Source organism: Erinaceus europaeus, chromosome 4, assembly GCF_950295315.1.
Source record: "Erinaceus europaeus chromosome 4, mEriEur2.1, whole genome shotgun sequence".
Taxonomy (NCBI): Eukaryota; Metazoa; Chordata; class Mammalia; order Eulipotyphla; family Erinaceidae; genus Erinaceus; species Erinaceus europaeus.
In genome coordinates this window covers 149,471,766-149,493,392 of record NC_080165.1, presented here as the reverse complement: position 1 = coordinate 149,493,392, position 21,627 = coordinate 149,471,766, and the positions used below count along the sequence as shown (strand labels likewise).

General features: G+C 41.6%; 1 protein-coding gene across 2 annotated transcripts in view; it reads right to left on the bottom strand.

Moving 5' to 3' along the window:
* ASCC3 (activating signal cointegrator 1 complex subunit 3) overlaps window positions 1–21,627 on the bottom strand; it is a 262,037-nt gene that overhangs the window by 91,732 nt on the left and 148,678 nt on the right. For both annotated transcript variants that reach the window (XM_060190713.1, XM_016188499.2), the window contains 6 exons: window positions 20,178–20,398; window positions 16,479–16,564; window positions 13,611–13,777; window positions 13,356–13,501; window positions 13,136–13,256; window positions 10,252–10,394 (listed from right to left, as the gene is read on the bottom strand). In XM_060190713.1, coding sequence (XP_060046696.1) covers window positions 10,252–10,394; window positions 13,136–13,256; window positions 13,356–13,501; window positions 13,611–13,777; window positions 16,479–16,564; window positions 20,178–20,398 — 884 coding nt within the window. The remainder of the gene's footprint in view (window positions 1–10,251; window positions 10,395–13,135; window positions 13,257–13,355; window positions 13,502–13,610; window positions 13,778–16,478; window positions 16,565–20,177; window positions 20,399–21,627) is intronic.

Genomic DNA, 21,627 nt, shown 5'->3' with positions numbered 1-21,627 from the left:
ATAGCCTCTAGGAGCAGTGGATTCCTAGTGTAGGCACTGAGCCCCAGCCATAGCCCTGGAGGCAAACAGATTTTATATATTTATTAATGAGAAACATAGGAGAGAGATAAAGAGCCAGACATCACTCTGGTACATGGGCTGCTGGGGATTGAACTCAGGACCTCATGCTTGAGAGTCCGATGTTTTATCCACTGCGCCACCTCCCGGACCACTTGCTTCTTCTAAGCAATATAAAAATATAGCCCTGGGCTGGTCAGTGGTGGCATACCGGGTTAAACACACATAGTGCAAAATGCAAGCATCCTGGTTTGTGACCCGACTCCCCACCTGCAAGGAGGGGGGGGGTCACTTCACAAACAATGAGCAGGTCTGCAGGTGTCTGTCTGTCTGTCTCTCTCCCGCTCTATCTTTCCCTCCCCTCTCAATTTCTCTCTGTTCTATATAAAAAAAAAGGTGCTTATTAAGAGAATACAAGGTGAATCCTACAAGGATTTTACACACACACACACACACACACACACACACACACACACACACTCTGATTAGCGGATTCAGGGAATGAGAAGGTAAAGAGGAGGGTGGGGTGGAGGTCGCTATGGTGAAGAAGATAGTTTGGTGGAGCATGAAATGTGCTGGTGCCCATCTTGGGGCATTGCACCGTATGATAACAAAAGCCCTGTAAGTCCGCATTCCCTCAGTGAAGTGATGCTGGAATGGGTGTGTGTGTGTGTGTGTGTGTGTGTGTGTGTTGTTTCTTTGGTCTCATGCATCATGGTGAACATTCCCAACTTCTCAGCTGATAGCTTACCATCCATGCTGCCTTCACCAGTTCATGAAATAAAATAAAGTATCTTCTATCTATGCTATGAAAAGACACTTGATTGACATTGTTGCTCTGGCATTTATTTTCAGGGATTTTCTTTTCCCTTTCCACAAATGAAGGAACGACGTACTTTTATGACTTGTAAAAAAAAAAAAAAGTTCCAGGTCAACAGGAAGGTACCCAGAAGTAATGCACTGTTTACCACAGGAAAACGAGAAGACCTCGCAGGAGACTTGGATAAGCATTCGTGCCGTCCCCTCCCGACCAGCTGTTTCTTACTCTCCTGCCTCAAGTTTCATATAAATCAATGTTATTAAAAAGTCTGTTTACCTATCTGAACTGGCAAAGATCTAAAAATCTCATCAGGACAACCACAAAAAAAAAAAAATTCCTTCATCATATGGTTCCCGTGGATAAACTTATCTGTTATCTGAACAGCGTGAGAAAAGCAAAATTGATAGTAATATTAATCACTAAACATACTACTACTAGAGCAGAATAGCAAACTTAAACTTTAAAGCTGCAATTTTTATTAAATTCTATACACCTTTGTACTAAAAAAACAAAAGAGCTCTGGGCAGGTAAGATGTGTCTTCTTTGCCATGTCTGTGAGCGAGCTGGGAGCTCTGGCTCCCACAGCACTGCATGGGGGAAGCCTTGCTGCAGATGTTTATCACCGTGTGTCTCTGTTTCTCTCTGTCTGAAAACGTTGCCCAGGAGGGGGAAAGCCCTGGTGACAACAACAGAAAATCCTCCCCCCGCCCCCAGTATCCCCAAATCTTTACTGACCAAGATAACGTGACACAAGCAGGAGTGTTGAGGAATGTCACATAGCAGTAGGCACTTATTGAATACTTCGTGTCAGCCATTCTGCTTATAGCGTCATATTTGATCTAGTACAGAAAGTGATGTAGTACTGATGCAATATAGAATTCACTAATGCAAACTAGTGCATTTTGAATGAAAGAACTCAAAAATTTTAAATACTTTAAGCAGTCTTTTTAAAACCCCAGTCTTGTGGTCCTGGAGGTGGTGCAGTGGCTAAGGCACTAGACTCTCAAGCACGAGGTGCCGAGTTCGATCCCTGGCAGCACATGTACCAGAGTGATGGCTGGTTCTTTCTCTCCTCCTAGCTTTCTCATGAATAAATAAATAAATTCTTAAAAAAAAAAAACACAAAAAAAAACCAGTCTTATGAGAGAGCTAAGCCACTCTGCCCCTGAAACACTAAACTACCATTTTCTTAACTTTTCCAAGGATAGTATCCATTCCAGACAGAAGAAAAAGTATGTACAACAGATGGATCAGGACATTAGCCCTTAATTTTTTTTTTGAAGGAAAGACCACTATAGATACTTATTATTATAATTAAAATACTCTGATAGGTGAAGTTTTAATCACAAGCTCCTTTTTAAAGTTTTAATTACATTTAGTAGGCACAGGCATCTTTCCAATGAACAGCCTCTGAGATATATCTGAGTGCCTGGTGGCTGAATAAACACAACTCAAGTCAGTACTGCAAACCCAAGAAACGTGGATCTGTGAGCCCCTAAGAATTGGTCTTCTTCTACGGTGGGGTGGAGGGAGGCGCACATGTGAGCCGTTGAACCAATTACTTGAACTTAATAGAATTTTTTATATTTTAAATTTATTGGACTCAAAAAGCTTTTGTAGAAAGATAGGATTCCATTTAAGTAGATACATTACTCTGTGCCTGAGATACATTCCAGTCAGAATATAATTCAGGAAGCTGATGACAATGTTGGCTCCAAAAGAAAGGAGGAGGCCAGATTGGCCAAGAATGAGCTAACAGATTGTGCAGCCCGGTTCTGTCCCTTTGAGTGTGATATATTGTTTCAAGATGCTAAAAGCTCATACTTTCTCAAAGCGTATCTGTTGTGCTGGTTCCCCCATTTTCACAGAATCCTCATTATCAGGACTCTGTACTCTTTTCAAAGCACGTCAGACTCAGACCATATGCCACAGAGTAATACTTATCGATTGTTTAAAACGCTCAATAAAAGTACACCCTATGGAAAAATAACAAAAGTCACTGAAACAATTTTAAAACAAAATATTAAATACACCACATCTGGCACTGATGTTACATGAACTTAAAACATTTCCTTATAATTACTAAGTGTTAATGTATACAATACACTTCTGTGTGACGAATCCTATAGATCAAAGGTGAAAAACAGAAAGAAACACGGGCATTATAGGATGGGCTATGGATCTACTAACAGCAAGGAAATAAAAAATGAAGTTAATAAATTACAAATAGCAAATCTCCAAACTTTCAACAATACTCCTCTTAACTCTTGATATCCACTCTGAAGCCCTGAAACAGTCTGCTGTGCGGTCAATGTGTTTTTTTAAGTTTCAAAACAATGCCATTTTTAACATTTGTTTGTTTTTCAGCTTGACCTGGTGTTGACTAAATCAACATCAAAACTGGGCCATGGAAGGATATATTCCAGAGTTTTTCCTTATTGATACTTTCAATTCGACTCCTGTTGGTTGGGTGTTGCAGTGTGAAGACTTCACATTTCTTTTTAAATACATGTATTATGCGCATTCCCATTTGCTTTTTCCAGTGCTGGGGGCTAGATAGAGTATGTGAGATTCCACCACTCCTGGGCCTACTTTTGTATGCTTTTTATTTCAGGAAAGCCGGGGGAGCCACTGCAGCACCATACCACCTTCTGTGGGGTGTGTCCTGTGGTGTGACACCCCACCTGGCACCAGGCTTTGAATCCACGGCTCGAGCGCATCAGGTCAGGTGTACATCTTACCAGGCGACCTGTGTCTTGGCTCCTCGGTTTTTGAAGAGTTTTGATTCTAACCAGTGGCTGGAGAGCATTCCCAGACACTGAAAAGTTTTCTGAATGCAGATAGAGCCCGTGAAATGGACAACTTTAATGACCTTTCTAAAAATAACATAACTGTAAATGAACATGGATTACTAACATAGATTAGATTTGTGGAAGCCAAGAAGATTCTGAGATAAGTTCTGTCACTGAGATTCCCGGTGAAGTAACCACTCGGCATAGGAGGTTTTACTCAGTGGGGCCGCAGTGCAGTAACAGTGTTAATGCTTGTTGACCACTTCGCAGCTCTGGGCTTGATCTGAGCACATTACATAAATCCATATGCTTGATCCTGACAACCCAGTGAGATAAGACCATTATTATCCTCTACAGATGAAGGAATGTTGTGCAGAGGCTAAGCAGCACACTGCGGTCACACAGCTTCTAATGGAGATCTCACCATTGAACTCAGAGAGCCAGGCTCTAGGTCGCGCGCTTAACTGCAGGCCACCTCGCAGTGACCGTGCGAGTAAGTGGGCAGCTTCGCTACTTGCTACTTCAAGGAATATTTTCACTTGCTGTATGGCTCAGTCTCATTGGTTTCCTCTGAGTAGAGAAAACAAGATGTTCAGCTGCTAGTGACATATTCCATTCAAGCGGCTGCCTTGTGTGAGTGTGATTTGATTCCTGCGAGTTTGTTTATTTTACTCTTTTTACTCAAAAAGAGACACAAAGAACAGGGAGAGAGAAACGTCACAGCACTGCTCACGTGACCTACCCAGTGAGCTCTCTTTTGGCTCCCCCAATTTGTCTTTATTATTTAAGTATTTTTACTCTTATGCCTACAAATTAAATATATACAATTATTATTATTTTTTAATTAAACTCTCACTTCTAAGGGCCAGGTGGTGGTGCGCCCTGTTAAGGGCAGATATTATCAAGCACAAGGGCCTAGGTTCAAGCTCCTGGTCTCCATCAGGAAGGGGGAAGCTTCATGAGTAATGAAGCAGCGCTAAAAGTATCCCTTTTCCTTTCTATTTCTCTTTCCTATCGCATTTTCTCCCTGTTCTATGAAATAATGAAAGAAAGAAGGGAAGAAAGAAAGAATGCAAGGAAGGAGGGAGGAAAGAAAGACAGACAGAAAGAGAGGAAGAGAGAAAGGAAGAAAAAAAAAAGAAACAAAGGGAAAAACGGATAGATGGAAGGAAGGAAGGAAGGAAGGAAGGAAGGAAGGATGGAAGGAAGGAAGGAAAGAAGGAAAGAAGGAGGGAAGTCTGACGACCACAGGGGAGTGGTGGATCAGTGTTGCAGGTGCCAAGCCCCTGTGAAAACCCTGGTGGGGGAGAGAGATGCTAACTGCCGACTTTGATATTCTGGCTATGGGTTTTCTCTCTCTTGTGTTTCCCCATCAGATTACCACCTGCCCCTCTAAACCCCCTACTCAGATGTTTCCATCCTGTTATGTTACTATACTGTCAGTGGTAACATTTGCCATGTAGCAGAGTGAAAGAATGTGGGTTTGCAGAATAGTCAGCTTGATTTTGAGTTTCTCAGTCAGCACCTACTTGCTCTGTGCTTCTGGGAAAATAACTGCTTTCAAGTTTCTGTTTAGCAAATGTAAACTGAGAACAATCCCCCCAGAATTCATGACTAAGTGAGACAGATGCTAAGTCTTTAACCAACTATAAAGCACTCTCTAAGTGTATGATTGCTATTAAGTATAATAAATCTTTACCTCGTTCTCTGCTAAATCACATATAATAGCAACTAAGCAAATAGAGTTGAACAGACTCTTATCTTGAAAGTGCTCTAATGAAATATTTTATGTCCAGTGTTCAGCAAGTCCCTAGAAAATGTCTTTTTTTGATATTTAATATTCTTGACCTAGTAGATTCTTTTCAAATATATTTATTTTTATTTATTTTAGATAGGGAGAGAGGAAGAAGGGAGGGAGAGGTAGAGAGAGAGCGAGACCCGCAACACTGTGTGATGGGGGGCTTGGCGCTGGGCCCGGAGCACTGCGTGTACATCTGCCCAGGTGTGCCACCACCTGCCTCCCACCTTGTACTTTCTAGCGGCCAGCTGTTAAGAGGTTTTGCAGTTTGATCAAAATTGAAAAAACAAAAACAAAACAAAACACCCAAAACAAACCAAGCAAAGAAACAAACTTGGGATGGAGTTTCTCTATCATGACCCAGATTTATTTTTGTTGCTTATAAAAAAGATTGAAAATTATGCAATAGATTCAATTTCTGATTTTCAATAACTTCCAAGTTCACCTTCAGGGTTGGAAACTGATTTCTTAACTGTACAAAGAATGGAGAAAGAAAACTACAATAAAGTTTAAATAAAACCTATGATTAGTGGAAATTTATACAATTGCAATTGCAATTGTTTTGAGTGAAATCAGATAGCAATTAATCTTTGTAAGTATATTAAAGTTTTACATGAATGAGGCCACGTGAGTTATGTTTAAGTTAAAGTGAAAAACAGCTGAGAGAGAGAGAGAGAGAGAGAGAGAGAGAGAGAGAGAGGGAGAGGGAGGAGAGCACTGATCACAGCTCTTATGTGTTGCTGGGTATTAAACCTGGCCCCTCACACATTCACATCATGCTGTCCGGATAAGCAAAATCCCCAGTCACTCAACGGGATACACTTTCCAAGTGCTTAAAAATGGCCGTCTGCACGCAGCATGTGAAAACACCCCATTTTCGTTTGTCGTGGAAATACTGCTTGTGAGATAGACTTTAGACTCTGAAGCAATGTGGACATTATAGTTAGCACAACCCACTACTAATGTTTTGTGCAGTTTAACGGGGCCATTTAATATGAATTAACAAGGCTTAACTATAATGTTCTCCTAATAAAGTCTTAGCTCCCATATTTTTCTGATTATAATGTTCCCTCTATCTGGATTCTTTCTAGACTTTGCTCCAAAGTGTGAGATAATCTCTCCCCTGCTTCAGATCCCTGCCCCAAACAACTTTCTGAAAATACAGTAGACTTTAGATCAGAACTCAAACAATCTAGCCTAGGAATTTGGAGGCAAAAGATTGCGAGAGAATCCTAATTTATTTCCACTTGTCAAGAAGGAAAAAAAAAAAAAAAAAAGAGCTCTCTTTGATGTACTCCTCCCCCAGCTACCTGGACCTTATTTAACAGTGTGGGAAAGAAAGCAGCAGGAGCAGTGAGGCAGACTAAAGGGAGACACTGAAAGGCAGAGCGCAAGCAAGGCTTCAGGGGGAAAAAAAGCTAATCTTTAGCCAAGAGTCTGCATTCCCCTCCCAGATACAGCATCTTGTCCAAGGTGTGAGTGATGAACAAGGGCAGTGTTTTCAGTGGGAAAGCCCGCTCAGGAGCGTTGCTTCTGCTCGTTCCTGTCTTAGTGCTGGCTGGCAGCTATCCAGACCAAAGCACCCTTCACCCTTGAAGGTGGCACCAGGCCTCAGGGCGCGTGGAGGACATCAACAGGCAGCGCCAATGCAACCACACAGCAAGCGCCAGGAGCTATCTATCCTGGGGGCTTCCATTTTCGCCCTCTCCCGTCCAGTGACTCCTCTACTCAGTCCAAACTGGCTTCTGTTCCCATGTCATAGACCCTGCTTGCCACGGTCACCCAAGATGTGCTAAATAAAGCCTGTGGGTGCTTCTCTGATCTCATTTCATTCAGCTCCCAAGAACATTTGATGCAGTCAAGCCCTCCTTCCTTCATGAAAAGCCCTGTTCAGGACACTGCCTCCCCTCGCTGGCATCACGGTCACAGTGCCTACGGCCAGTTGCTTCTTTTCTACCTAGACGCCCCGGACAGGGCCCTCAGTGCCTCCTGTCTGGGTCTTCACACTGGCTAAAGATTCTTCTGTGCTCGCCAGGTTTAACGGTCTACTAAGCTTTGCTTCTGTGCTGATGCTGCTAAGCTTACAAGCTCACTTCACAACCTCTTTGGGTTTTACACACTTCCTTCTCTCTGTCTTGAATCTCCACTTGAACATCTTGGATCTACAAATCAAAATGTCCGAAATATAATCTTTTTTTTCCCCCTTCCAGGGTTATTGCTGGGGCTCAGTGCCTGCACTACAAACCCACGGCTCCTGGAAGCCATTTTTTCCCATTCTTGTTGCCCTTATTGTTGTTGTTGTTATTGCTGTTGTTGTCGTTGGACAGGACAGAGAGAAATGGAGAGAGGAGGGGAAGACAGAGAGGGGGAGAGAAAGACAGACACCTGCAGACCTGCTTCACCGCCTGGGAAGCGACTCCCCTGCAGGTGGGGAGCCGGGGACTGGAACTGGGATCCTTATATGGGTCCTTGTGCTCTGGGCCATGTGTGCCTAACCTGCTGCGCTACCACCCAGCCCCCAAACAGAACCATTTTAAAGGTTAAAATCTGCCTCACGTTTCAATAAAAATCTGTCTCATGTTTCAACAAATGGCACACTTTATTTTTTATACAAATAATTAGAATTAGTAACATAGGGGGCATTCTTGATTTATTTCTTCTCAACTTTCACCCCTCATCTATCAGAAAGTTCTATGAAATCTAGTTCAACATAAAACATAGCTTTTGAAAAAAATGTTTCATTTATTTTATTTTTGAGAGAGATGGGGAGAGAGAGGGAGACTGAGAGGGGGAGGGAGAGGGGGAGAGAGATGCCAGAACACTGCCGAGCTCTGGCTGATGGTGGTGTGGGGGACTGAACCTGGGGCTTTGGAACCTCAGGCATGAGTCTCTTTGCATAACCGCTATGCTATCTAACCCTGCCCAAAACACAGCTTTTTGTTTGCTTCAATATAAGGTACTTGGTGAATGAACTCTGGGACCCACACACATGAAAACACCAAGTAGTCTCCTCAGTTCAATTTTTATTCTACATTTTGACAGAGAGTGAGAGCGAAAGAGTGTAATAGAGTGACAGAGACATAGAAGGAAGGAGAGAGGGAGTCAGAGTGAAAGGCACCAAAGCACCGCTCCACTACCCATGGAGGTTGTTTGTTTGATTTTTGTTTTTGGTTCTGTCCTGGGTGTTCCGCGTGGTTGTGGGGAATCATAGCCGTGACCCTGAGCACAGGTTAACATTCTACATATTAAGCCACTGCCCAGGCCAAAAAAACGTATCTTTGCGTTCTCACTGTCACTGCCGTAGAAGCCTCTAGGTCACCACCATCACTAACTGCATACTCCTCTCTCCTTTAATCTTTTATAGGAAAGCAGCAAAAGTAACCTTGAAAAAATGTCAGATTTGATCACGCCACTTGTCTAGCCAAAACCCTGGTGACGCCCTAGACCACCTCTCCCTTAGATACCTGCTCGGCTTGTTTCTCCAGGTTTCTGCTTAGTGGCCTTCTCTGCCTACATAAAAGACACCACTGAGCCCCCACCCTCGGTGCTCAGTTATCCCTCCTACTCTGCTCACTCTGCACATGTGCAATCTGACATATTTACTTCTTATCTCTCGTCCTCACTGCCGCTCAGGTTCTAACAATGCCTCCAGTGGTGGAGATACTGAATGTCTTCTGCGTCATCGAGATAGTCTCATATGCTTCTGACCTACAGAACTGTAAACCACACGACTCTATTTATCGTTGCCCTTGTTTTTAAATTTTTTAAAAATATTTATTTGTTCACCTTTGTTGCCCTTGTTTTACTGTTGTCGTCGTTGTTGGATAGGACAGAGAGAAATGGAGAGAGGAGGGGAAGACAGAGAGGGGGAGAGAAAGACAGACACCTGCAGACCTGCTTCACCGCCTGTGAAGCGACGCCCCTGCAGGTGGGGAGCTGGGGGCTCGAACCGGGATCCTTATGCCGGGTCCTTGCGCTTTGCACCACGTGCGCTTAACCCGCTGCGCTACCGCCCGACCCCCAAATCTAATTTTTACCAGATAGGACAGAGAAATGGAGAGAGGAGGGGAAGACAGAGAGGGGGAGTGAAAGACAGACACCTGCAGACCTGCTTCACCGCCTGGGAAGCGACTCCCCTGCAGGTGGGGAGCCGGGAGCTCGAACCGGGATCCTTACGCCGGTCCTTGTGCTTTGCGCCACCTGCGCTTAACCTGCTGCGCTACCGCCCGACTCCCACAGCTGTATTTATTTGTAAAGAAAAACATGTTAACTGGAGAACCTCTATGCAGGAAGCATATATAAGAACCCAACTTCCAGTGTCGCGGGAATGTTGCTGCTGGCTATGTTACCGGATAGAGAATGGCTGAAGAAGTAGACGCGTGACAGATGTAGAGGAAAGAAACCACAGTGTCTGGCTAGCTCACTCCTCAGTGAGCTCTCTGTTGTTGCTGTTATCATATATGCACTCATATAATAATGGATCTGACTGGAACTGGAAGAGAGGGATGACTACTGGATGACTCCACATGGAGGTGGAACTTGAGAGACAGAAACAGAAAGGGAGAACACAGTAAGAAACTTGGACTGGGGCTGGCGCCGAAGCAAGGGACTCTGGGGAGGGAGCTGGACAGAGGGTCTAGAGGGAGATGGGGCCTGGGGCCCTGGGGTTGGGGGGAGGGAGAGTGTGTAACAGACCCTCATTATGCAGAACTGGGAAGCTGTATGTGTATAGACAAAGGCGCTGTGATTCATTAAACCCCCAATAAGGCGTACATATAGCTTACCTCTCTCTCATCCATACTCAACCACTGTTTGGGGTCTTCTTCAGTGGCTAGAAAGGCTATCAGTTCCAAAGCAGTAAGGCGAGTCTGACGTCTAGATGAGACAAATATCAAAACAGGTTTGGCTGGAGAATGGCTTCTAATAGCTGTGGAAAAGTTGTAGAAAATAGCACGGTAGTTCATTTATACAAGGATAGGATTTTAATTCAGGTACTGAGTGGATCGTGGTGGATTTGGTCCTGTGGCTGTAGAAGCCGATCGGAGAAACCACAGGGAAGGAGAGAGAAGTGGTCAGACCTAAAACCACATGGCTGAGGCCTGGGGAGACTTTAACGGCACGGACTTCCAGTTCTATTCTGGGCTCCCGAGGAAAGAGGCACTTAAGAAGTGATGGCGCACCTGGTTAAGCTCACGCATCACCATGTACAAGGACCCAGGTTCAGGACCCTTGACCCACCTGCAGGGGAGAGAAGCTTTCTGAGCGGGGAAGTAGGTCTGCAGATCTCTTTCTTTCTCCCTCTCTATGCCCCCCTTCTCTCTTTGTTTCTCTCTGTTCTATCAAATTTTTTAAAAAAAAGAACTCTCAAAAACAAGCAAGCAAGCAAGCAAACACAGACTCTATCCAGAGCTGTACATAAATAATATAGGTTAAATTTTCTTTTGAAGTGTTTCTGCCTAAGTTATCAAAGATATTACAGAAGCCCTGAGGTCTGGAGAGCAAAACCTTTCAGAGTGATTTAAAAAACAGAATCACTAAACTATGGTATTAAAAAAGTCTCTAATTTCTGTCCTTGATCAGTGATGGGAAAATGAAGAGCTTGTATCAATGAACTGATAACTTACAAGTCACAGTATGCTTCCCCTAAAATCACGCATGTACATTTTGAAGGTGGGAGAGAGTATATAGCAGTATACCTAGTATACCAGAAGAGAGGAGAGATAGTTAGAAACCCGGGTGCTAACACTATAAAGAAATTATTTAGAGTCAGACATATTACTTGATCTAACTGGAAATTACGGGGTGTGTGTGTGTGTGTGTGTGTGTGTGTGTGTGTGTTTTCTTTTCCTATACAGAGGTTCCAAAATGCTGATAAGGTGGCATGAGCAGGATTTATACTTATGCCTGCATAGTTCTTAAGACAGAGAAGAGACAAAACAAGGTTTATAGTGAAAATGCTGACATTATTTCAGTTATGCTTTGAGAGAAAGAAAGCTTTCATAAAACCATCTCTCCAACTCAAAGAGACAGTCACCCACTGCAGTTATAATAAATGCTTTGAAAGGTGAGGTGCTACACTGACACCATACTTAAAAGTATGAATATTCCAGTTACTGTTGATTTATGTAACATAGAATTCTTCATTTTGTTCACAGTATGCATCTGACATTCTTTAGACAGATAGAAACAAATCTCAACAATACTAACCATGAAAAATCAGCTCCTTTGTCTTATTTCTAACACGCTGTTTAAGAGAATGCTACCGGACCCAAATGACCATGCTTTGAGAGAGCCCATCGGAGGTGCGATGTTGAAAACACACATATTAGCACAGCACTGGAGCTGCTTTGCACACATAAACATGAAAACCCCCCTATTTTTAAAGTTTCACAGTTAATGGATTTTTTGCTGTTGCGAGAACAGGTGTGGCTGAACAGCTCAAGGCAGATTTATTGTTCATTAGTGATTTTGTACACTGCTTCTGTGGAGGTATAAATAATCTGAACTGCCAAGATTGGTCTCTAGCTCACAATCAATACTTTGCTTCTGTCATAAGGCTAATTACAGCAGCTCAAAAGTCACCTAACAACTGTCACTGCACAATCAACAGCAGTTCACATTAGAGAATTTATTCTGAAGGTTATTTTAAATTGACATCATAAATATTCCTTATGTAGACTAAACAAAACATGTCTTTAAAGTAAGAGTGTTATTCTTAAATCATTACTGCTTACTTGATTTGTTAGAAAGGGGAAAACAACAACAAACAAAGCATGAGGACAGAAGCAATACAGAAACACTACTAAAAACACTACTAAAATGGGTTTTTATGATAAAAATTACGATGATATAGTTTTTTTACTTGTATTTTCTACTAGTCTTTGATTCAAGCTATTAACTATTGTAAAATAACTTAATTAATATTACTATTAGTAAGAATGATTTGATTACATTCAAAAATTGACTTACGGGGCTAAGTGTTGGCATGCTTGGCTCAGCTCACACATAACAGTGCACAAGGACTAAGGTTCAAGTCCCTGGTCCCCACCTGCGGTATCTCACTGTCTCTTCCCCCCCCTCTTTCCTACTCCCCTCTCAGTTTCTCTCTGTCTCTACCCAATAACAAACAAAAACGTTAAAAATGAAAATAGTAACAAAAAAAACCTTGATTTATTCGACTATAGAAATACTGTCAGTTATGAAATATCTAATTTTCTCTTTTTATGAAACTGTAAGTCAGCGCCATGTGCATGCATGATTTCCACCACTCTGGGAAGCTTTTTCTTTGAGATACATAGATTAGACAGACAGATATACAGATAGACAGAGAGACAGACAGACAGACTAACTGACCACAGTTTTTCCAGTGCTATCTCACCTCCTAAGGGAGTTTGGAGCTCAAACTTGGGCCAGGTACAAGACACATGCCATTAACGGTAAGCGGTCTCTCTGGCCCTGTAATTTTCTTTCTTTTTCCTTTCTAATTTTCAATAGTTAATTTAATGTACCTTCAGGCTTCTTAATAGTTGTGGCAAATGATTTCACATATTTATAGAAGCCTACAGAAACCTAAACGATTTAGAAAACATTTAAAGGTTACTGTAAAAATGGATATATATATATATATATATATATACTTTTTTTTTAATTCCAAGATACAGAACTCACCCTGAAACGTAGGCTTATTCATACTGGCCATACGGGGACAGTAATGTTGACCAGGGAAGCCTTGAATGTGAACTTCTAGAGGAACTGGACGCACAGATGGTCGGAAGTTGAACAAGCCCATCTAAGAGTAAACATAGTCACTTTTATGAGTTTGCTTATAAGGCAATGCAGCTATCTGCAGCCACACTATTAAACACCTGGTTTATCAATCTTCACATACCTGACGGATATTGAGCCAGTCGGCCAGGTCTCTGGCATTAGCTAATGCAGTAGAGAGCCCGACTATTCTAACAGGTTTCTCTGTGTGTGATGAGATGAAATTTGTTCGGGATACAATGACTTCTAGAACAGGGCCTCTCTCCTCCCCTAAGAAAGAGGAACACTGGACATTAGTTACTTAGTAAGTGCTGTTGCTGAGTGCTTACGTCAACAGGGTTGAAGCTTGCCAACTAGCTGTAGGTCCACTGGTACCCACCGAGCAGATGGATCTCATCTATGATGAGAATGGCGACTTCCTTTACATAGTTCCTATTCTGCCAGCTTCTGCTCACTCCATCCCATTTTTCTGGTGTGGTGACAATAAGGTCAGCTTTGGCAATGGATTTCACATCCGGAGTCACGTCCCCCGTTAGTTCAATAACTCTGAATGGAAATAAAAAGGACGTCTCTGAGGGATAGAGAATAGGAAAGCTATCAGGGGAGGGGATGGGATATGGGCTTCTGGTGGTGGGAACTGTGTGGAGTTGTACCCTCTTATCCTATGGCTTTGTCAGTGTTTCCATTTTATAAATAAAATAAAGAATAAAAAAATAATAAAAAACTCTAACTTTTCTTTTAACTATCTAACTTTTTTGGCAGCACAAGACCATGGAAAAGTGCGTCTTTCCAAAGCAAAGTTTGTGATCCTTGTGTGTTGGTGTACAGGAGGCCCTTCTGTTTCGTTAGTTTAATCCCCTGCTTAACACTCTTCTATTTACATAGCCACTGCATTCTATTTACATAGCCACTGCATTCTATTTACATAGCCACTGCATTCTATTTACATAACCACTGCATTCTATTTACATAGCCACTGCATTCTATTTACATAGCCACTGCATTCTATTTACATAGCCACTGCATTCTATTTACATAGCCACTGCATTCTATTTACATAGCCACTGCATTCTATTTACATAACCACTGCATTCTATTTACATAACCACTGCATTCTATTTACATAACCACTGCATTCTATTTACATAACCACTGCATTCTATTTACATAACCTCTGTTAACAAGCACCACCCTCCCTCCAGGGCATTGGTGGTTCAGTGATAGGATTCTCGCCCGCTCCGCCCCCTCTCCTTGTCACACCCTGATCCTCTCCTTGTCACACTCTGATTTTCACCAGTCACTTTTCTCTCCACCCTCTCTATGTCACATCCTGTTTCCACCCTACTTGGCAAGTACATATAAAGACAGCATTGTGAGTTTTAGGGTACCTTGAGTTTAGCTCGGCTTAGATTGTGCTGCGTCCTGCATGAATAAAGAGATACTGCCTACAGCTCAACCATGAGTCCCTGGTCGTCTGTTACCCTCCCGTGAAGCCAGCCCGGCAAAAACAACATAGCCCGGCAAAAACAACACTTGTGACTACTTTATTTCCATTCTATGTCTGAAACATCTGACTTTCTTCTTAATGAATGTCTCTTTAAGAATGCTTTCGCCCCTGAAATGAAGGATACATAAGCTAAGACTGACCATCTAACTTTGATGCAGATAGACACAAGTGTTAAACTTTGCCTTATGCTTACAAAATCTCTACTTAAAGTGCGATTAGAATTGGACTCGTGTATCCCAAAGCTGGAGGGAAGCAGGTAATGAAGGAAAGTGTCAGCTTACTAAGACAGGAAGTGGCCTTTAATGATACGACTGTGTAGGCTCTACTTCTTAGGCTGACTTTTCCTATAGCCACAACGTGAAATCCGAACACATTAAGACATAAAAAAGGAACGACACACCACTTCACTCTGAGCATAGACCAGTTTTGTAGTGAAAGCATGGAGAATTTTGGAGGCTGGCCCCAAACTATGAGTTATCTTTGAGGGACAAGATTAGTTCCTCCAAGAATAGTGACCCCAGATTTTCACTTTTATTTATTTAGTTATTTACTTTTGGACAGAGACAGTGAGGAATTGAGAGGGAGAGGGGGAGGTGGAGAGAGAAAAAGAAACACCTGGAGCACTACCTTACCACTCGTGAAGCTCGCCTCCTGCAGGTGGGGCTGGAGGCGTGGCCCTGGGTCCTCATGCCTTGCAACACGTGCACTCTACCAGCTTGTCTTCCCATTTCACTACTTTGAACGTGACATGACCAAATATAGTTCAAAGACTACGCAGGGAATGAACTCCAGACTATGTGCATTTCCCAACTGCCCAGCTCTACTCCGCAATAATCATGTGTGTATGTACAGCCCACTATGTCTTAAGAAAAGACAGGACGATTCACTGAAAACACGATTTCCAGTATCTTTAGAGGGTCACCCTTCAATAGATAAGGACCTCATTCTTTTCTGCCGTGATATGATATTTTGCTGTGTGTGAACTCCCCATGAGTATTTAGAGAAGAGTTTCTGTACAACCAATTTACTGCAGTTGTGTTATTAATAACAGCACTACAACAAATAACCTTGTAAAATACTTTAAAAGCTAGATTCATGAGAAACCTGCGGTCTTTTTTTTTTTTTGATAAATTGTTTACATGTAAATAACAGCACTACAACAAATAACCTTGTAAAATACTTTAAAAGCTAGATTCATGAGAAACCTGCGGTCTTTTTTTTTTTTTTGATAAATTGTTTTCATGTAAATTGTTGACTAAATGGTTTTAGAAATCGCTGTAAATAACATGAAGAGAGGTATATTTTGATTTTCTTTTAAGATTTTTAAATTTTTGAGAAAACTTTCTAGTCCAATTAAAGTAGTCATACCCATTTAAGGTTTTATTTTACAATGTAAATCATAAGAACAATGACAGTATTTTAATAGTCACTGTACTGCTTGTTAAATTATTTTTGTTGGGTCTTTACTACCTATAATAAGGAAGATATCTTTCGTGGGGGGGGAGGGGAAGAGGTAGAGAAACAGAGAAAATGAAAGAGAAAGAGACTCAAGTTTCTTTAGTGCAGTGAGGACCAGGCTGGACCCTGCACCACCCGCCTGCAAAAGCAAGCTCGTTACCCAGCCCTAAAAAACAAACAAAAAAAAATCACTATAAAAGCAGTCAAGGATTTTATGCAGAATTTGGCGATTATCTTACATGATTCAAAACATATTTTCTGAAAGAAAAAAAAAAAACTTACTTTTTACCAAGCTTTTCTTCTATTCTGACTTTCCAATCATCCATCCTTTCACGTACCAGGGCTTTTAGGGGAGCGATGTATACTGCCTAGAGGCATGGGGGGGGGGAGCAACACTTATTAAGAGTACCACCAATGTGCAAAGAGACACAGACCCTGCAGAATTAATAAAGTACAACAGTATGGTTGGAAATAGATCTCTTACTACTAAGACAATTTTTTAAATGAGGGAAAGTCATTCACTTTTTTCACATTTATGAAAGTGTAAGACAGAAACAATTACAAAACTGACACAGGGCTGAAATTGTTAAGCCTTTTCTAAAAATAACGTATCCCCACCCAAATACTTAGACCAGATAGATCAAAATTAAAAAAAGATTTTTTCAGATCATAAGTGGTCTTTTTTTTTTTTATAGCAGTAATGCACAATACAATTTAACAGTTATGTGGTGAACAGTGAGAATAAAAAAAAAGCCTTTTTTACTCAGTTATCTTTTTCATGTATCGTTCTCCTGAAACAATTGTCTATGCCTATAATATGACATGAAATACTTTAAAACAGTAACTTCTGCTACTCGTAATTTAGTAGTGTTTTATAAAATCACAAGCTTTTAGGGTATATTCTTACATCGGCATTAGTATGTATGATTCATCACATAAACCACCAAAACCCATCCCACTCTTCACCTTCATTAGAAATATTTTTTTTCTACGTATATGAAAAAGAGATGAAATGAGCTAGAATATTGCATAGAGAAAAAGGTGTCTTCATGATCAGTAAACTTTTCTGAGACTGTGACTAAGACTTACTTGAGTTTTGCTCACAGAGTAACTAACTAATGTTGTGAACTAGTGCTGCTAAATCACAATGCTATTTTCATGGAAGCTGCCGCCAACCGTGGATGTTAAATATTTACCCCTGTAAAAAAACAATAACCCAATACAGGAGGTGGACCCTTGAAAATAATAACACTAGATACTGACAGGACCCATTGATTCTTATCTATCTGGACTAAGGTTTTAAGTAACTCAGTCTCTGAAAAAAAAAAAGTTATTTTAAAAAATGCTTTACCCTGCATGTTAGATGTCAAGCTTAGACAAAAACTAGTAAGGTCATGGGCCCCTTGGAGTATATCTAAGATAGAGCTACTAGCTTTTTCCAAAACAAAGACCCCAAAAATTCGTCTGCAATATTCTTGTCTTTAGGTTCCTGATTAGTCAACAATCTATTCTGCCTTATATCTGAACTCTTTTTCAGCCACCAGGTTCCAGACGCTACCATGATGCCAACCTGACTTCCCTGGGCAGACGCCCCCACCAAAGGTCTGTGTCCCTGTCCACATCCCCCCCCACAGTGGACCTGAGAATCCCCCCGCACCCCCCCAACCCCGAGTCTTTTACTTTGGTGTAATTCTCTAAACCCTGTCCAAGTCCTGCTTTGCATTTCCTTTCTGTTCTTATTTCTGTCTATGGTTGGGATCATCCCATATATGTGTTTTGGTTCCTGTTTAGTGTTTAATTTTATTGTTCTCTCTTGCTGCCTTTCAGCCACCAAGTTGCAGATGTTACTAGGATGCCATCCTGACTTCCCTGGGCAGATGATCTCACCAATATGTCCTGGAGCCCCCCCCCCCCCCCAAAGCCCACCCCATTAGGGAAAGAAACAGGCTGGGGGTTTGGAACCACCTGCCAATGTCCATGTCCAGTGGGGAAGCAATTGCAGAAGGCAGACCTCCCACCTTCTGCATCCCATAAAGAAATTTGGCCCATTCTCCAAGACGGGTAGTCATATTGGGGGACTGTGACCAGAGGGCTCTGAATTCCAATTCCATCAAGACCTCAAGATCCAAGAGAGAAGATGAAAAAAGGAAGGATAATCAGAAGTTGTAACAAGTATAGGTGTAACTTAGAAAGGAAGGGAAGGGGAGTCGGGCTGTAGCGCAGCGGGTTAAGCGCAGGTGGCGTAAAGCACAAGGACCGGCATAAGGATCCTGGTTCGAACCCCGGCTCCCCACCTGCAGGGGAGTCGCTTCACAGGCGATGAAGCAGGTCTGCAGGTGTCTATCTTTCTCTCCTCCTCTCTGTCTTCCCCTCCTCTCTCCATTTCTCTCTGTCCTATCCAACAACGACAACAACAATAATAACTACAACAATAAAACAACAAGGGCAACAAAAGGGAATAAATAAAATAAATATTAAAACAAAAGAAAAGATAAAAAAAAAGGAAGGGAAGGCAAGACCATAGAAAAAAATGGGCAAATACAGAAAATATAGTTTGAAATAACTGTCAACCCCTATCTGTGATCTTGGGAGAACCACTAGTTTCCAGTAGAGGGGGTGGGGACACAGAACACTGATGGTGGGAATGATATGGAATTATACCCCTGTTGATGCAAAGTTTTGTAAGTCAATAGTGAATCACTAATAAAAAACAATAACCCAAAAGACTCTGGGTCCAAGAAGGATTCAGAGGACCTAGTGGGGGTTGTATTGTTATATGGGAATTTGGGGAATGTTATGCCTGTACAAACTATTGTACTTACTGTTGAATGTAAAACATTAATTCCCCAATTAAAAACAAAAAACAAAAAACTAATAGGTAGGGGCCAGGCGGTGGCGCACCTGGTTAAGCACATACATTACAGCACACAAAGACACAGGTTCAAGCCCTAGTTCTCACCTGTAGGAGGGAAGCTTCACGAGTGGTGGAGCTAGTCTGCAGGTGTCTGTCTCTTTCCCTCTCTATCCCCCTCCCCTCTCAATTTCTCTGCATTTATTATCTATCCAGTAATAAATAAATTAAAAAAATAATAACAACCCAACCTTATACACAGATCATTTACTATAAAGGTCTTCCCTATACAAAGTTTCAAATTTAGAGTATAACTTTACTTTTGAATTACTATGCTCAATCATTAGTTAATAACCACAGAACAGACTGAGAAGAAAGCTATGCACCGAAAGAAAGACATTACGTGAAAGAAAAAAATAATGAAAATGGAAGTTATAGAAACTTTTCTACGGTCATAAATAGGGAGGAGATCAGTATGCAATATAAATAACACACAAACTGTCTGTTTCTGTAGTGTAGTGGTTATCACATCTGCCTCACACAAATCAGTTTCACTGAAAGATAATGTCTCGAGGGGTCACAGAGAGAGCTGACTGGCTAGAACACTTACACTAAAGTGAAGCTTTAACAGCTGAGGAAGTTTCAGTGCTGTGGTGTCTACCCCTCCCATCTCTGCATGAAAAATGGCCCAGAACAGTGAGACCATGCATTCCTGAGGCCCTGGTCCAACCTCCCCTCACCCACCACCCAGAAAGGGGAATATAATATTTATAAACCGGGATTCCACACTTTGACAAAACTCAAGTTTACTGTTTACTTGATCTGCCGTGTTGGGCTACATTAACCAATGTGAAGATGGCCATCTGGACCAAACTAAAGACAGAAATATCTATCTTTCTGTTGACTGTATACCACCAGACTTCACGTCAGCATCAATATGTCCATGAGAGACAGAGCTGGAGAACTCTGAAATCGAAGGTGAAGTCTCTCGTGGCCTGTTATTCTAACATCTATATACCTCTCCCTCTATACAAGCAGATTCACCCAGAGTAAGAAATTGGCTAGTTTATAAATGATGAACTACCCTTCTAATTGAATGGATTAGAGATGAATTATTCTTTCATACAGACCTTTGAAGTAGGGTACTTGTTAAAGACTCTGAAGATAGCCAGTTCAGCAGCAACTGTTTTTCCTGATCCAGTGGGTGCTCCGAGCAGGACGTTACAGTCTGTGTGGTACAGCGTGTGGAATATCTGTGTCTGCACAGGGTTGAAGTGACTGAAATTATACAGGGCTTCGTATGCATCACATCCCAAAGCCGAGACCGGCAAGGGCTGAAGATCCAGCAATTCTGAGGAGATGCCACAGATATCACCGTAAGATAACCAGCAAATACGCACAGTCTGAACACTCTACCTTAGGAATCAATTAAGAAAACCTTGGATTTTTTTTTCTTTTACAAAAAATAAAGAAGAAACCCCCAACATAAATTCTTATATGTAAATTACTTATCTTTCTGCACTGTGACTACCCTGTCTTTCTAATCATACATAATATATATAGGAGTGATACATGTTATAAGTACATATATACAAAAAATACACACACACACACACATATATGCTATGAAAGAGCAATAAATCTACCCTAATTTGTAGAAAAAAGACTATTTGCAACCAAGTACTAGCAATGATTGCTAATAACAAATCCCATTGAATCTGTCAGATACTGGGTCAGACCAGAGAGGGGGAAGAAGCTTTTGCTCTAGCAAATGAAAACGATGATAAAATGAAAATGATCACAGAAAGAGACTCAGGTAAGAATTTTAAATCAGAGAACTGGTGGGCACACAAGAACCGCACTGTGCAAAAACCAAAAGACTCGACTTGGTGGCGTCTCCTTGTGCAGAGCGGATGTCCAGAGGAAAGAAGCCAAAGTGACTGAGAGAAAGAAAGTCATCTGCAGCGGCCTGAGAGGCAGCTTAGCAGAAGGTATTAGGAATGCAAACGTGAGCACGTCCTAAGCCTGTACGCCCGTGGGTTTTTCTCACATTAAGAAAAACAATTAATAAAATTAAGTGGCAATTTCAGTACATTTGACTATTCCAGGATTCAGAAAGGAATCTGCTAAAAAATCAGAAGGGAGTTGTGCTCCCAAAGGCATACACTAGAAAGGACAGTTAACACACGTTGGAGAGGATGTGGGGAAGTGGACGCCTGCCCTGCTGGTGGACACGTCAACTGGTCCAGCCCTTGTGGAAAACGACCTGGAGATTCATCAGAAGACTAGAAATGGACTTTCCCTCCAAACCAGCAATCTCTCTCCTGAGGATTTACCCAAAGGAAGCAAAAACACCTATGAGAAGAGATCTGCCTATAACTATGTTCATATCAGTGCAGTTTGTAACAGTCAAAACTTAAAACAACTTAGATGTTCATGGAAAGATCAAAAACTTAAAAAAAAAAAAAGTGACACACACAATGGAGTACTACACAACTGTTAAAACGATGAAGTTTTATGCATGTACAAACTATTGTATTTACTGTCAAATGTAAAACATTAATTCCCCAATAAAGAAAT